This window comes from Notamacropus eugenii, chromosome 3 (assembly GCF_028372415.1).
Source record: "Notamacropus eugenii isolate mMacEug1 chromosome 3, mMacEug1.pri_v2, whole genome shotgun sequence".
NCBI lineage: Eukaryota > Metazoa > Chordata > Mammalia > Diprotodontia > Macropodidae > Notamacropus > Notamacropus eugenii.
The window spans coordinates 17,924,603-17,942,423 of record NC_092874.1 but is presented as its reverse complement, the minus strand read 5'-3'; the positions used below and the strand labels follow the sequence as shown (position 1 = coordinate 17,942,423).

At 45.8% G+C, this 17,821-nt stretch overlaps 1 protein-coding gene across 4 annotated transcripts in view; it reads left to right on the top strand.

The window, feature by feature from the left end:
• The first annotated feature begins 1,324 nt into the window (after positions 1-1,324).
• SKAP2 (src kinase associated phosphoprotein 2) overlaps positions 1,325-17,821 on the top strand; it is a 185,076-nt gene continuing 168,579 nt past the window's right edge. For all 4 annotated transcript variants that reach the window (XM_072650988.1, XM_072650987.1, XM_072650986.1 and 1 more), the window contains exons 1-3: positions 1,325-1,580; positions 10,249-10,354; positions 11,053-11,078. In XM_072650988.1, the coding sequence (XP_072507089.1) occupies positions 1,514-1,580; positions 10,249-10,354; positions 11,053-11,078 (199 nt within the window). In that variant the 5' untranslated portion in view covers positions 1,325-1,513. The remainder of the gene's footprint in view (positions 1,581-10,248; positions 10,355-11,052; positions 11,079-17,821) is intronic.

The following is a 17,821-nucleotide window of genomic DNA, read 5'->3' as shown; positions in this document are numbered from 1 at the left end:
ATGGAGCGTTCAGAAGTGGACACGACACTCCGGAAGGACCGTGACAGTGTATAATGGCATCTCCCTTGCTCTGGATTCCATAGGCGGATTATTGGGCCACACTGTTGACGCATCTTGACCACAACTCATCCATAGAAGGAGCGCCTTCTCATCTGTAAACTAAAGGGTGTGGGGTGGTGTCCGGACCCTGTCACCTCTAGGGTCCCTGCTAGCTCAGAACTGATGACCCTGTGTTTTGAAGGTACTGACGTGGACACATTGTTTCCTCTAAGGACATTCATTTCTGCGCCTGTAATCTCCTAACGGTGCCCGGTTCACAGAGCATCAGTAGTCAGAGTGTTACGTGGTTACAATGTAGCAGGGACCGTCTGGGGACACAGATACAACCATCGGGCCCGTCCCTTGCAGTCCCCTCGGGAAAGACCCCACACAAGAAGCTGAACGGGAGCGAGGAGGGCCCGTACACTGGGGGGGGGGGGGGCCTGGGGAGAACCCCAAGTAGTGACGTCAGGGGAGCCGACGTCAGGGGGGCTGTGAGCTGGGCGGGCCCCCAGCCCCGATCCGGAGGATAGGGCACCCGTCGGCAGGTGCCGGAGCGGCCTCTGCCCGCTGCCTGGAGCTTCGAGCAGTCTCCGGCCCCAACTGTCGCAGCCGCGGGTACTGCCGGGGTGGAGAGAGGTCTTTTCTAGCCCCTCATACGACGAGGCGGGAAGACCGGCGCTCGAGCCACGCACCCTTGGCTCCAGGGCCCCTCGGCTCCCGGAGGCGTGGGAGGGGGCGTCAGACCCGCTCTTGCGCTCTGATTGGCCGGTCTCCTCAAGGGGGCGGGATCTACCCGCCCCTTTCCCCACCCTCCTGTGGGGGTAAATAACACTGACACAAGGCAATGGGCGGGGGGAAACAGCTCAAGAGCCAATCATGAAGGGGCTTTCGAAGATCGCCCTGTGGATAGGCTTCTCCGGGAGGACTGGCGGAAGATCTGAACTCGGTGCTTTTCGACAACCCGAATGGGGCCGCCATATTTGTTTTGGGTATGCGAATCCGTCTGGCGGGCTGGATCTGAGAGGTCCCAGGAGTCCCGTACGAGCTAGACGGACGGGAAGGGGAGCGCTCCGGCGCGGCTGGAGCCTCACTCCCTCAGGCCAAAGGCTGCCTAGTCACATGACTGGCAGGACGGGCCGAGAACCCTTTGCGTAGTGGGCGTGGTCCGCAGCGGCGGCTGGGGCCGCGCAGGCGCCACGCGTCCTTTCTCCACCCCCAAGCACCTCCCACTCCCCCTGGAGGGCGGGACTAGGGCGGGGCTCGGAGCTGCGCAGGCGTCGTGCGCCCGGTCTCTGCCCCAGGCCCCTCCCCGAGGGCGGGGCTGAGGCGGGGGCCGGGCCGGGTCGTGCCGGCTGCGAGTCCAGCGGCTGCGGGCCAGCCCGGGCGTCCAGGACTTCCTCATTGGGAGGCTGCTCGGGCCCGGAGGGCAGGAAGGCGGGCGGTCGCGCTGTCCGTTTGTCCGGTCCCGACCATGCTCCAGGCCGGCAGCTCGTCCTCTCCCGTAGCCGTCCCCGACGACGTGCGGAGTCTGCTGGCAGGTGAGACCCCGGGCCGGGGACTGACGGCGAGCCGCGGGGGTCACGCGCCGCCGTTCGGAACCGCCGCGCGCCCGCCAGGCCGCGGGGACGGTGCGCTGGGCGCCGGGCCGGTGCGGGGCCACGGTGCGGGGGTGGGCTCCGCCTCGGGAGGAGACTCACCTGTCAGCGCCGACCAGGGGAGCAGACCCGCGGGAGGGCCCGGGACCCTTGGCTTCCGGGAGCGCCCAGCTCTGGGCTGGTTAGCGAAGCCTTAACCATGCCGGTGCCTGGGGCAAGGGGAAACTGAGGCTGGGGAAGGATCCGCTTCAGGGAAGCGCAGATGATCCAGACCCTTTCTTTTACAGGGGGGGAACTGAGGTCGTGGGTTCAGTGGCTTCCTCCTAGAACCCAAGATCTAGGGCTGGAAGGGACCTCGGGGGCCGCCTGGTCCAGAAGGGAAACTGAGGCAGGGGAGATGAAGGCGCTGTCCATGCTCGTCCAGGAATTGTCAGGTCGTGAGGACTGGATGGAGGTCCCGGAGACCTCTCCTATCTAAAACCCAGGGTCCCCTGCTGAGTCCTCCCAGGCACCAGTCCTGTGAGAGGCAGCAGAGGTTTCATCTGTTTAGCATTTCAGGAAGTTCATCCACCTGCCCAGGAGCCAGTCTTTGTTCTTTGTTCATTTTATCTGAGATATACCTGCGGTTGCATGGTTATCTATTGGAGTGAAGTGCGGTTTGGGAGGGGGAGGGAGGGAGAGGAGGAGGGAGGGAGGAGGGATAAGGTGAGGAGGGAAGGAGGGGGAGGGAGGAAGAGGAGGAGGGAGGGAGCAGGGATAAGGTGAGGAGGGAGGGTTTCTTTTATGCCCTTTAAAAAAACAATAAAATCTAAAATTTCCTCGTCAGATAGGGAGAGTGCACTCACGGAAGGAGATCTGAGCATTTTCTTTATTTCGGTGCTTGGCAGAACAGGGCACCCCAGAACATGAGATGGTTGGTGTGACTGGTAGCCTAGCATGCCCTTGCAACGAAGGCAACACTGAGGGCCCAGAAGATGGGACTCTGCTGGGGATCCAGGAGCCTGGGCTTGGGGGCTCTTGTCTCCATGGCTCACCCCTCCCTGGGTGTAGTAGTGGGGTTGTGGATCACTGTGTGGTCAGTTATTTCAGCTGTTTTCGAAGCAGACCTTGATTTCTCTTCTGATAGTTCTGAAATGTGTCCTGGAAGATCTTGGTTTTGAGCTTCCTGGCTCATTTGGTAGCGAACCCCCAGGGAGGAGGTTGCTGTCGCCTCACCAGGGCTCCCGTGGCCTGTCTTGTTCCGGAGACCTTTGAGGCTCTTGCTGGCCTGTCCTTTGTGTTGGCTGGGCCTCACACTTGTGAAATGGGAAGGCCTGTGGATCTTCCCCGTGGGGCAGGAAAGCCCCAGGGGAGCCCCAAGGCGGCCTCTTGGCTCAGGTCATTAGGACATTTCCCCTGTTTCTTGTTTCTGTTACCGTGGATTGGCTGGCCATGTCTGGTGGAAGACAGGCCGCATGGTAGCAAAGACTCCAGGCTTCTGGAGCCTTACAGGTGCCAGCGACACCACAGCTTGGAGGGCTGTAGGAGTCTTTTTTCTTTTTATTGGTTCGATGAGATAATATTTGGAAAGAGTTTAGCGTAGTGCCTGACACGCAGTAGGTGCTTTAATGCTGTTCCGTTCCTTCTTCCCCTCATGGATTTGTCTAAAAGGTTGTTCCTTCTGAAGGCCTGTGGGCATCCTAATGATTGGACAGACATCTTTAGTAATGGCTGAGGCATCCAGAGGATAGGAAGAACCTTAAGATCAGTGTGTCCCTAAGACGAACAGGACGGGCAAGTTTTGTTTGGTTCACTAGGTTTTTATTCATTGTTTTGAATCAGACAGGACATTTGTGACTATTTGTATAAAAGAGCTTAAGTCTAATCAAGTGTTGGGATTCATCAAAGAGATTATTAGCATTTATTGTACTTTGGGAAGGATTTATCTGAAGGAGTGAATCTGGGGGGCAGGACAGGACCATGTGGGGGGTCGGGGAGTCCTCCCCTTCCCAATTTGGGCATATTTCCCCTTGACTGGGATGGACATCTCCCGCCTGTGGAACTTGGAGGCAGTGGGCACCATGGGCATTGATTTTATATGTCTGATGGGTCCCAGGCAGCCTGCTAGTGCAGGCTTTCAGCCAATATTCCCAGGCCTTAGCATGAGCCCTAGTGGAGGCCTGGGCCTTGGACATGGCCTAGAGGCAGAGTCATTGGATAGGCCGGATGGGGATGGTGGTATTCTATGCACTAACAACTCCTGTTCATTGACAACTGTGAGGGTGTGGGGACCCTTCTTCCACTGGGAACCAGAGACTGTGCCTGTCTTCAAGGAGTTCATATTCAAAGACACTTGTAATTTGAATCCTCTCGTTAAGAGGAATTGGGGCCAAGACACACCTGAGTGAATAAAGTTAACCTAACCCTCCATATTTGGATTCTCTTTTGCCTATTCAGAACATGCTGGCGTAGTCAATAAAGTATGCGCCGTCCTACGTTGAGCTGTGTCATCCTACGTTGAGCTGTGTTTGTACTGCTGCTAAGGCTATTTTTGCATCCCAAAAGCTCTTGGCTGTCCTTTAATAAATAAAAAAAAAAGATGCTAGCTCCTTTTCTTCACATACTATTTTTTTAAAGGCGATTTCTGTTCTTGGAAGTCAGTTTGTCATAGATGTGCTTAAAAATGATGAACTTTACAGATGGACATGTCTGGGTTTGGTTGGTTTACCTTCATTTTATGTCACTCAGACTTCAGAGTCCAAATGCTACTTTTTTTCTTCTGAAAATTAATGAATTATTTATTTAGGTAGAGCAATAGGAAAGATTTATGATATTTGCTATTAGGATAAGTAAAATTCCAATTACAGGTGGCCTTATATTTTTCTCCATAATAAATGGAGAGACAGGATAATTAAACTCCAAGGATAATCCCGAATCACCATTTAGATCCAGAAATCCACTGGAGTTTCACTTCTGTCTAGTCCTGGGTAGATACACCTTCTGGCCCAGTTACGGATAAAATGGATAAAATGTTGAAGGGAGGCCAGGCCACGCCAGGCTGGGCAAGGCAAAGAGAGACATGACCCAGCAACTCGAAATCCATCCAGTCAGCTCCATCAGGTCAGCTGCTTAGGCCGAAATTTTGCCCATTCCATTAACTCTGTTTCTCTAAAGCTTGAAAAACTAAGGGAAAGTAGTTGCTCTGGGATCCTGTTTTCAGTGGAACATGCGTAGTTCAGTGGAACATGGAATAGCACAGCGTAGAAGCCATGGTGATGAAGGCTGGGCTGCATAGTCAAAGTCAAGTGGAACTGCAGCCAACAGACAGCTGTTGGGTTCAGGATTGGCATCTGGTGGCTACCCTGCCTTGGCTCCGGAGGCACCTGCCAGGAGAATCTGTGGGAGGCTGCACGGTGCCCAGGTGAGCTTCTCCACTGCCCACTGAAGAGGGGGACCTCACCTCAGAGCAGCCTGGCCCAAACTCATTCCGTGGTCACTATATTAGTTTCATTTTCCCTCAGCATTTTTCTTTTTTTTTAGTTCCCCATAACCCTGTTCTGGGGCACCATCTGAGTATGTAAAGGGAAGACTGCCACCTATTGAGTCACCAGGAGCCACCTCCTTTAGCACCTGGATTTTCCTGACAAAGCAGGACAGACTAGGCCTGGCCCAGATAGCATCAGAACTGAGGAGATCCTGCCTGGCAGCGTGGGGCAGAGAGCTGACCACAGCCCTCTGAGACCCCCTTGCCTTTCTCGTGGACAGAAGAGCCTTGTGTAGCTTCTCAGCCCGGCTTGTCTCTGTCCTTGGATCATTCATGGGCCTACTTTCTTTGCCTGCTGGTGCTGTATTCCAGATTGATTGTGTAGCCCTAGTCTCCACAGACTCTTAATTGTTACTGATCATTTTCAGAGTTCCTCTGGCTTTTATTCTTATTAAAGAGAATCCAAACATACCACACAATGAGCATTGTATGAACATTTCTAGATAGTCTCTACAGATAGCAGTATTTAAAGAAGAAACATAGAGATATTCTTCTAAGAAAGGCCTCCAGTGATTCAAAACCTGGTTCAGTTGTCTCATAAATTTGAGATTAAGTGTCATCTATGGGTGATAAAAATGGCATAGGGTAGGTTTTATATACTCATCATTCACTTAGTTTGTCTTTTTTCAATTAAAGCCAAGTCTATCTTTTTCATCCCAGTGAGTTTACATTTCTTTTCCAATCATACGCCAGCACAATAGACACTCTAGAACAGTGAGAGCACATTTTAGGCTTCTGGCTGGATTCGTTGTGGTTTATTTGAACATGGTTTGTGACGAGGCCCTGATTTTTATTAATGGCTCCCTCCTAATTCTAAGTACAGAGCAGTGCAGAATTTTGGTTACACTCTATTTTCTGAACAAAATAGACACCAATTTAGCATCCACAGCCAATTTCAAGGAAATTGTCAGATCATCTGATTGAGTGACTCAGGTTTATCCTCTTACGACTGTTACCTACCCTGCTTACCCCCAACTGAAGCCTCCACCACACATAAGATGTAAAAATGCTTGATGATCAAATCAAAGGTTTGAGCATTGATTAGTTCAGTCAATCATTGTTTTCAATTAGCTGCTTTCCAGCTCAGGGTATCTGGTTCTATTGATCTTCCTGGGCCCAGTTCCACCAATTTGCCTGTTCTCACTGATAGATTTCTAATGGGCAAGCTTGTCTTTTCCTTCTGACCCTTGTTCAAATGCTAGGCCGGGATCCCTCCCCATATAGTTCGGAGACCACACTTTCCCATGAATACCAAGTGAAAATATGTGCCTGGTTCAAAAAAGTAAGAGGGATGTGGAATGAAGTAGTCAGGGCCACCTGGGGTATTGTGTGATCAATTGATCAGTGTTTGCACTTAGCCCATGGATCAGACTTAAGTAGTAGTATGGGCCAAGGGTCCACATGTTCACATCCTGAGCCTTTCAGGGCCGTCTCCCCATTAGACAAAGGCATTTGGGGTGTGTATGTGTGTGTGTGTGTGTGTGTGTGTGTGTGTAAATTTGACTCTGTGGCTTACATTAGTCACAAATTCAGCACCCTGTAATTTGGAAGGGGGGCAAAATCTTCAGTGAAACCTAGGAGAAATAGTGAAACCTCTGCATAGTTGATTGCACAGTTGGGGCCCCCAAATCCACTCACAGAGAAGCTGCTAGCTTTTTCTATCCTTGTTAGCCTGTTTTGGGTTGTGATTTTGGTCATTCCTCAGCTTAGTCACTCTAGAAACGGCAGTAGAAGGAAAGAACCCTCTCTCTCCCTTCTGTCTGATCCCTGACTGAGATTCCCTTCTGGCTCCTCTTTGGCCCTGAGGTGATTACAGGGTTCTCCTTGGTGCCTGGCCCTCTGCTCTGCTCCTTAGCCAAGAGGATGGCTGAGATGGGGAGTTTTTTTCTTAAGGATGCCCAGAGGAAGCCTGGCTTGGTTAGTCTCCACTGGCCTTTCCACCCCGGTCCTTAGCGTTGTCCCTCCTGCCATGACCCCAGCACTCTGGATATGGGGAAAGGAGCTGGGATGGGGAGGACTTTGAGGGAGTGCGGTCAGCTTGCTCTGTCCCAGGGCTAGGCTTCTGGCCCTTCCTTTCAGTGGTGGCGTGGAGCTCCAGCTGCCATCAGGGTAATCCGTCTGAACCTTTTGCATACCCTGGTTCTTGGTGGTAACACTGGAATATTGCCCCCACTGGAGCCTGGCCTTCCCTCCCTCTTTGCTTGCTGTGGCTCTCTGAGCCTTATCTTTCCCAGCTGTGAGCTGTAGCCCAGTGCTGGATGAAGGGGGGGGGGGAGGAGTAATCCAGGGATCAGAGTGACACTCCCCTAGCCAGGGATGAACCCAGTATCCAAGAAAATCCAGTGTTAGTGTTGCTAAAATACAGACCAGGCCGGAGTGGCCCCCAGCCGTGAGGTTGGCTGGCTGTTAGCCACATAGCTGGGCAGAAAAAGCTTCCAGCCCCCATCCCATATAACCAGCTACCCTGGCCTTGCTGGCTCCCTTCTGCAATACGTATGACCTTTGCTGTTCATTAGCACAGCAGGTCTCACTCCACCCCATTGGCCTCATGAGTCTGATCTCAGCTGCTCCTTCCATAGGTAGTGGGGGATTCTAAGGATGCCCCCAAGGGTGCCGTGGACAGGAGTGTAGGAGTCCCTAGGACCCAGGAGGAGGAGTCAGGCAGAGAGGAGGAAGAGGAAGAGGAGGAGAACAGGAGGGAGAGAACTGGAGTGTGGAGAAAGGGCAGCCCATTGGCAGCTTGACTATGGGGCAGCCGCCTTAAGCCTGGCTCTGGCGGCATGCTGGGAGTCCTAGGGAGCCAGTCGGCTTGGACTTTGAAATGGTATCAAAGGTGGGGGTGGGGGAGGTTTCAGGCTCCCCCTTTCCTCCAAGTTGGTGTCCGGCGTGAGTGCAAATGCTGAGTAGCTCCTCCTGGACCCTCTTCCCTCCCTCAGTCCACCCCAGCCCATCCTTTAGCCTGATCGCAGCAGCATCATCTTCCCCAAGCCCCCTTCCCCCCAGACGTTGGCTCCATCTTCCATGACTTTGGAGGGCTGAATTTTGTAATGGAATATCGCAGCCTTTTTAGTTTATTAGAGAACTGAAATGACTTTGAAGAAATAAGTTTTGGGCTGTAATGTGTTCTGTTATTGCTTGGGGAGATGCAGAGTGGAATCGATTTGTTAAAACTTGGGTTGCATAATGAAAATGTAAAATAGGCAATTAAATACTTGAGGACGGGGGAATTAAAGACAAACACTGAGTGAAAATGACATGAAGCAGACTGTTCACTTGCTCGTCCTTCTCTCGTGCACGGTCTAAGGGAAGACTAGAAAAGACGAAAAGTTGGCTTCTATTTCTCCTCCACATCGTCGCCTTGCTAGCGCAATTGGCGGAATCTTTGGAAAGCCACTGGGTTATTTTTTTTTTTAATGGAAGTTATTATTTAAATGTGTAGAGGTTGCATGGATGCTGGGTGTAAAATTTAGACAATTTAGTGAACGAAGAGAGGTGGGTGGGATTTTGGAAAAAAAATAAAAGAAACCTGTTTCTCTAAGTTCTTTTGGTCTCAATTTAGAATTTTTCTGTCTGCTTTCCGAAGGCAAAATAAATGCCGCGGTTTGGACTGATCAAGTTCAGAATGTCTTGGTCCCCTCCATCTGCACAGCCCGGTGGGACAAAGCCTTCCTGCCTGTTTTGTGTTTGGCTCCGTTTTGATATTCACACACTCTGACATTGATTTAACATTGTCTCAGATAGCTGATGGACTTCGAGCCGAAGTTCATTTTTTTAAATGAATTAGAAGATCCCATTTTATTCTTTTATTTGTAACTTTGTGGAATGATAGGATCTCCTCCACCAACTTTCCAGAAGGTGGAATTACTTTTTCATCTGTTCAAGATGCTTATTGAAATTAGGAATTGAAAATTGTAATTTGAACTGGAAATCAGACTCACATGTGAGCTTCGGGTGGCTTGAATTCTTTTGACCAGATGAGATCAATACTGTTTTGAGAAGATCTCATCAATGGGGATCAGGTGATAACAGTAAACTTCAGCAGGCTCTTTTCAAAGGGAAGTGTTGTAAAGAGAATATAGAGATGACTGGACACCTGCTACTCACATTAAGTACTAGTTCAGTGAGTCCCAACCTTCATTTTAATGACACGGGAGTATGTTTGCAACTATGATCTTCCAGGGCACCTTGAAATTCCCAAAACAGTATATTCATGTAAGCTTTTTAAAGTGGCTGTGCATTGTTATCTGGGCTACTTAAAAAATAATGGAGGTATAATAAGCAGAATAAAAGCTGAGGTTAAAGTCCCTCTGATCCTTGAAACGTATTGAGTTTTTTCCCCCTAAGAGAATGGGGCAATGCAGAGAGGTATGTGAAATTACAAATGCCTAACTCCTTGTTCACTCCAGTTTTCGATAATGGAAGAACATATTTGTCTAGCTTCCTTTCTCCTTTTAAAGGCATTTGTGGCGGTGCTAGGGGGCTCACACAAATCTTGAAAGTGACTACTGATTTGGAGGGTGAGGTGGGAGGGGATTCACTTGGAAGTCTCAGCAGGAAAAATGGAGGCCTGTTTTCGAGAGGGGTAGAGAATGTCATTGCTTAAAAAAAACCCCGAAAACAGCGCGTGCACCTGAAATTGGGTGGATGGGGGGGGGGGCTGTGTAATCTCTCTTCTATGATATTATGAATACCTTGGGCACACAGGAATTTATACAATCCCTCTAACAGGCATAAAAGCTCTTTACTTGATTTTATACATATGCACTAAATTAGAGCATCTATTTTATGGGGCATCTTAGTTTATTAAAACTTGTGTGTTTCTTCCCAGCTTAATGATGTTCAGCATCAAAACAGTCTTTGCTGTTCTAAGCATAAGTAGAGCAGACAAATTGTGGTAGCTAAGTGGAAAGCACATTTGTTCAACTTGGTATTTGAAACATATTTCAGCTGTTATGCTCAGAATTGAAAAATAACATTAACAAATGGTACCGATATTAACACTTAGTCGGAGGAACAGTCCTTATCCTAGTCTTCAGAAAATGATTTGCTCTTATAATTTGTATCCTTTTCTTTTGTTGTCTGGTTTAGATCTTGAAACATTTGTAGCAGAAACACTCAGAGGGGAAAATTTATCCAAGAAAGCAAAGGAAAAGAGAGAATCCCTTGTTAAGAAGATAAAAGATGTAAAGTCTGCGTAAGTCACTTGACTTTTATTAATAATTTTGCCCTTATAAACAACCTTGTAATTATCATTTTAATAAGAAATTTGATTACTGTGTATTAAAATTATGTTCTCATTTAATTGGTATTAAGTATTAGGAGAAAAAAATCCAGTGGTAGTAATACTTGAAGTGGAAATAAAGAGATTTGTTTATGCTTGTCAAAAAGTAGCTTCTTAGATATATTCTTGATTGTATATCGTGAAAATGAGATGGTGTTAGCAAAACGTGGATATTGCTGTTTAAGCATTGTTAGAATCTGATGAGAGCGTGGTGCCTGGGGAACAAATTGAGCCTTCCGGAGGCACAGTGTCATTCTCTTCCACATTGGAGAGTCTTATCATTTTTAAGACTTGAAATTGTTATATATGTAGCCCCAAGTGAAAGTGTGTTAAAGGATTTTCTTTTAAAAGCAGTATTTGTAGCTCTTAAAGAGAAACAGCTGCAATTTTGTTTAATTTTGTTGAATCAGCCTATCATGTAACTTTACAAATACTGGGTGAATTTAGTTACTCCAGATGAGAGACATGAAGGAAATAAAGCAGTGTGAATTTGTGAACCATTTTTTAAAAAAATGAGACCTGAGCATTTGGCCCTGATGAGTCAGTTGCTGAAGCCTTCTTTTTATCAGTCTTTTCAAATGTAACGTTTTCTGTCTGCTTTTGTTTTGCAGCTATCCTCAGGAATTCCAAGACAAAGGTACATTTTCAATAGGTTGCTTTGTTTGGTGAAGGTTTTGAAACATATTTCTCTGTTGCCTTTTTCTCTTTGATCAAGTTAAATATGGACATTTAATAGTTCGAATCAGAATTTGAATTTTCATTTTGTGCATCGACAGACTTTCCAGGATGAGGGTGTTAGCTCCCCCTGCTGAGAAAAAAAATTAAAAACCTTGGCTCCAGGATTTACTCGGGCACAGCTGTTCTGCAGAGACGCAAGCAATTTAATAACATTTTTAAGGCTTATGTTACTCAAAGCATATTACAGGAGAAATGTAGTAGGGAAGGTAATGTAGCTGATGCTACACATTGAATATAAAATAGAAATAAAAAAAAAAAACCAGCCCGATACTCCTTAAAACTCAAAGGACAATTTGATAGAAGACGAGTTTGTTTAACCAGATGCCTAAAGGAATGTTTATATTCTGGTAATTGTAATTTAATATTTTAAATGCTTTTTTTGGTAAGAAATTATTTTGAATGGCCACTTTCAATAGAATGGTTTAAAAGCTGTGAAAAATTGGATTTTTTTAAAAAAAAATGTGAATGAGCATGATGGACATTTTCAGATTTCAGAAAGGGGCTTCTGCCCTGGTGTGAATTTCATGTTACTTGAAACAAAACCTGGATTATATCGCCCATGCCAAGTTTTCTGTTAGAGCTGAGACAGAACTGGAGCTGAGCTAACATCAGCTTGGAGAAGCAGAGCCTTTACCACTGCTCCTCCCTCTCTGCAGCCTCCTGTTCAGTCACCAGACCTGCCCTGGTCCTTATTTCCATGATGCAAATTCACGAGGTCATGACCTGCAGCCTGTGGATGCTGGTATGAGGGTCACAGTGTGAGGTCAGCAAAGCCTATGTGAAGCTGGATTGGGGATATGGGCTGGGGGGGAATAGCTTGGTACCTTTTAGCTCAGGCCAGCAGATGCCACAGTCTAATGATGTCTGTGCCATCCGAGACTGAGAGGGCACTGCCAGTCTGAGTAAACTGAGCATTTAGAAATGTAGTGAAACAGGTAAAATGAAGCCATAGACTCTGCTCATTTTAAAGTATTGAAAGAAGTCTGTTTGGCATGCCAGGATTTGAGGGTTAGAAGTAGCATTTTTCTTTTCTCTCCCCCTCTTTTTTTTTTTTTTTAGTAATTGAGGCTTTCTCTCTTAAGTGAACACTTATTTTTTCCCCCAAATCTGTCTTTGTTCTATAGTGAGTCCCAATCATTTTCTCTTCAAGTAAAATGTATTCATGGTATTGTAGCTTAATTAATTCAGTATTAAGCTAATTTATGAATTTTCACGGCCTCGCCTTTTATAAAACTGCTTCTTTCTTGTTGTTGGTTTTTTAGGGTAGCCTATTCCCCTCCTCCATTCCTCTTTAAAGAGACTTATAGAAAAATGCACATGACTTTTGGTCTAGAAATGCTTTCAGTTTATTACTCAACTATATTGAACTCTTTTATTGTAATCTAATTGCAAGCACATTTAGAAGTGAAAAATAGAAGTTCAGCAGGCATGACAGTATGAAATCATGCTGTTAATTGCAAATGATTCAGTGTCAGCGATTTGGGAACTTTTCCCTTTTTGAACCTGTTCAGGTATGTCAATATTCAAATTGCATTTCTGAGAGGGAGCTGCTCAGTCTTTAAAGAGAACAGAAGTTTATGTGGTAGAAACTGAGAGATGAGCCCAGCCTGGTAAAAGATCAAACTGTTTTTCTCTGCCAAGCTATTTGTAGAACACGCTTCTTTACAGTGTTCTTTTGGGTTAGTTCTTCCCCACCAGTGCCTATTACAAAGCAAGGTAAGAGGACAGCGTGAGGCACTGGGAAAACCTAAGGAAGGGTGAGTGGGCTTCCATTTCTAAACCTTGTAAAAACAATTTCCCCTAAACCGTGTAGTTCAAGGGTGAGGAACCTGTGGCCTTAAGGCCACATGTGGTCTTCTAGGTCCTGAATTTGGATTCAGTCAAAAGGCTCTACTGAAGGACCTAGAAGGCCGTATCTGGCCTTAAGTTTGCAGGTTCTCCAGCCTTGCATTACATCATGAATAAGTGAACATTTGGGTACAAGCCTAAGAGGTGATAATTGTAGAAGGCAGAATTCTGACTGTGTTTCCATGAGTGAGTGTGAGTATATGTGAGAAAGATGAGGCGGAGGAAAGGAGAGAGGAGACACATACAGACACACAGACACACACACACACACACACACACACACACACACACACACACGCACACCCCAGAGAGAGACAGTGGCAGACAGATAGGGACAGAGGACAGACAGAGGGGGGATTGGGGGGAGGGGGCGGGGGTGCAGCTCCGGAGGAAGCTTTTATCCCAGGGCAGATTTCTGTTCTTTTCTTTGACTGAGGCCTGTATCTTCTGTGGGTTCATGTGGGTCACCTTGAAGTAACCTGAGGCCATCTTCCCGGTCCATGGTCACAGTGCCACAATGGCAATCCCTGGGTGCCTCTGTGTTTTTTCTCTTTTCAGCAGCAGTTGAATACAAGACTTGGCTGTAATCAGCCATCCATCAGGGAGAGTTTCTGCTGGGCCTCCTCGTGCCCACCCCTGTGCTGGGTGCACTCACTCTGATCCTAGTCTTTCTGCAAAAAACAACTACGGCCAAACACCCAGACAGATGTTCCTCAAATAAAAGTGTAATTTTCAAGCATGGTCGTTTCTAACGTAAATATTTCTTTAGTTATCAGTATTTTTAGAGCGTATAGAACTCCCACCCTTAAAAAAGCATTCATGCACATACCCTTGAAAGTTTGCATTTTGGGAGGATGGGCAAGTCCTAAAACGAATATATCAACACAGCTGTCAAAGCACAAAGCTGCAGTTTTCCTTTCCAAGCTGAAGCAGCAGTAACATGCGTGTGCTGACGGTGCCTTTCCAGATTCCCTGGGGCCCTGAGTGCTGGAGCTTGACTCTTCACCTGTAAAATGGGGACAATCACAGCCCCTCCCTCCAGGGACGTTGGAAGGATCAAATGAGATTGTAACGGTAGAGTGACTTACAGACTTTAGAGCTTTGTCTAAACAGTAGCTGTGATTATTGTCTGCTGCCCACATGCGCTTGCCTCCAAAGAACAGGCCCCAAAATAACTTGATTGCAGCCTCTGAGAGGCTGGAAGACGGAATCAGATGAGACAACTGCTTTAAAACTCTCCTTAAGAACCCTGAAATGCTGACTTCCAGCTGAAGAACCTCTTCAGTTGGTGAGCACGAAGATTTGGGGTAAAAAATGCTAAATTATTCTCTCCGTTATTTTAGGTGATTTGAATCTAGGTCTCTAGAACTCATTCCTGGTTCACCTTGTTCCTATCAACTAGTTCATGGATTTTTTTTGCCCCTTTTAGACTGCATAATTTTTTATTTTAGATTTTAGCCCCCTTCTTTCTTAGACCTATTCTGACCTCTAAGAATGACAGAGTATCTTACTGAGTAGGGGTGGGGTTTAGTAGATAAGATAGTAAATAGCTTAAATGCCTTTTGAAAAAAAAAATTTGTGTTAATGAGCTATAACAAGAACTCTTGCTTTAGCTCCCTTAACTTAAACACAATATATACAACACTGGTTTTACAAAAGAGACAACTGGAAGTGACTATTAGTTTCACAGAAGGATTTGACTGAGGCTTCTGTTAAACACCAAGCTTTCCACGTGGTTTTGCAGACTAAGAGAAAGTTGATCTTTGAATCTCAAGACCTTGATTCCACCTGTCCTCTGTCACTTCATTTGGGCCAGTTATACTCTCTAGACCTTGCCTTACTCATCTGTAAGCATGGAGGGTCAGAAGATGGGTTATCTCTACTGACAGAATTCTGATTCCTAAGTAGGATTTTGTTTAGAAAAAAATAATTAGACACATTTGAGGAACCTATCCACTGCCTAATGACAGTCACTCTCACATTAAAATAAGTGTTAAGATCTCAGAGGATTGTTCTAAAGCATTTTCTTAAACCTAGATTTTAGAGAATGAATATGTACAGTTTTCACAGTGTGTTGGTTTTGATGACCTGTAGGAGCTGATTAAAAACAGGTGGAACTTCCACCTTCCAAACTAGCTTTCCCTTTGTCCTTGGACAGCAGCATATAACCCCAGTCCTTAGGAGGACGCTGGTGGCCCAATGTGTATAGTCAGTGACTAAAGGCACTTGAAACATTTAGTTAGGAAACATTTTTCTCATGTCGTCTTCTCAGGCAGGCACATGGGCCTGCCCTCCTGTACATTGGTTACATACCAGGTATCACTTCTGAAATTTATTGATGGCCAGAACAAATGGCTTTTGTGGGAGGCAAGAAGGAGTCTCTTTTTATTTGAGCTGCAGTAGACTGAGGTCTCAAGATGGGCTAAGGAGCTCCTGGAATTTGAAGGTGGCCCTTTATTTCCTTTCTCCTGCTCCTCCTACACAATGGACTTTAAGCTGAAAATTGGCTCCACGATGAAATCTGAGCAATTGAGTGTTTTTTTCCCTCTAACCCGTGTACAAATGCCACAAGCGTGTCCGAGGTTATGGGACCCCTGGGCAATAGGGGGGAGTCTATTTCAAAGGTAATGTTTGAGACACAGTATTCTGATTTTTTTGGCTTTCTTTCACTTTAGCGGAAGTATTGCCTTTTGATATCCAAATTTATTGCTGTAAAGAAGCCATGATATAATAAAAGAGTGACCAAAAGGAAGAGGCTTTTGTGGTGGGTGACTAGAGCCCCCCAAAATTTTAGGAGGTCAAGTAGTTTCCTGTAACAAATGTCAGGTCACAGGTCCGAGTCCATCTAGTTCAGTTGCGTTTTAAGATTTGGAGACACAGTTACGTGAACCAAACACCAGAATGAGGGATTCAGTTCTCCAGAGTCTCATTTGTGACTCACAAATAATTTTACCTCTTCCAAGTTTTTTTTTTCATAAACTATAAAATGGAGATACTGACCATTTATTATTTTGTAGTTAATACTTCATTTTGGAAGAATTAGGATTATACTTTAAAAAATAAAGGGTAAATTATTTTCCTCCTATTTCCTTTAGGTACTGGTAAAAGACATATCTAAATTAGAATATTGGCCAGCACATCTGGGTCCTTACTAGGTGCTATTTGAGTGTGCAACAATCAAGCAAAATGAATGATAGGGATTTGAACCCAAATAACATGCCTTTACAAATTATTTTCCAAAGAAAGAGTCTTCTGTGGGTTACTGCAGAACACTATATTCTTCTGTCAAACATAAGTTGCTGTTGAAATTATAGAAAGCAGACAAAGGAAGCAGTGTCTTTTAGACAGTTAACTTTGTCTCGTTAATTAAACTTTGGAAAGTTGTAGGATAAATCAAATGCTTTTCTAGGGAAACAAGAAACAGTATTAATGAGCAGCCACCCTGTAATTATCCTTGTGAGTACATAACAGGGACACATTCATGTCTTTTCTTTGTGCAATAACTTTTACAAAGAAGTATTTTTAAACTGATCATTAATTTTATGACCACAGAAATGAGATGCAGAATTTATGCTGTTGTCGTTGGCCCAGGCTCAAGGCAGCGCTGACATTACGTGTGATTGTAATAGAAGGGCTGCCGACTAATGATTCTGTAGACGTTTCATTTGAGCACGCTTTTCTTTTAGATGTCTGATTAGGCTGTAATGCTTTCAATTATGTCCGTAAATTGTATTGGATACGTTTACCTGATGCCCATTGTCGGTTGGGAGTTCAGTTCCTATTACATAAACACAAGTTGAACCTTTTCCTTTTAATTTATGGATGTCTTTACAGGTATATTTGCAAATACTGGGAATCCCTGGAGGGAAGGAATGCTTTACACTGCTCAACAGCGACCCCTCTGCTCAAGGGTCTGTGTAGCCTCAGTGAATCTTAAAGGAGCCACCAGGGGCTGGACTGGTTTTTGGCCAGTAGGAAGGTGTGAAGTAGAGAGAAGTCAAGTCAGGGCCAAGGGGCCATGCCGGAAACACAGGCTGCCTTCTCCTTTCAGCGTGTGGGGAAAAGGTGTTCGCTCGCCTCACTGACCTCTCAGTTAATGCCCACTAAACTAAGAAGTGAAGGCAAACCTGATGTGATGTCCTTAAGTTACTTAGTTCTCAATACAGATCTTTTTAGAAACCCCCTATGGTTTTAAAAGACTGTTTAAATGAGCTTCATGAGAGGGAATGGGTGAATTACAGACAGTTTCAACCTTAAATAGAGAATGCAAAGCTTAAAACATAATGATCAACATGTCTGATCACTGATGTATAATTGTTTTTCCTAGTGTAAAATATAATAACTTGGAATTTCTCACCTTGTTTAGCAGAGTCGTCTTAGATTGTGAGGATAAAATAAGGTGGCATGCATCAAGTGCTTTGTAAACTCTAGAGTACCCCCTAAACTCAGGCTGTGATGGCCCTGCTATTTGAAAGCCTTCGACTGAAAAGGCACCCTTTGGATTGGCGAGAAATATCTGTTGGACGTTTTTTCTGTTCACCTTCAACTTTACGTTTGGTTTGTTGATTGTAGCAGGAACGTGTTATTAAAGACATCACCCAGATATAAACATGTTTTAGCCTGTTATATGTCTCCATGTTCACTGCAGATGTAGCCTTGCATGTATAAAATAGAAATGATCTCAAAGATCACCTGAGATTGACTCTACTTGGCGAGGCCTTGGACAGATGTCAGCTCTTACCAACGGCTCTTCAGTTCTGTCAGCAGAGTCACATCTTTATTGTTTTGAAAAGC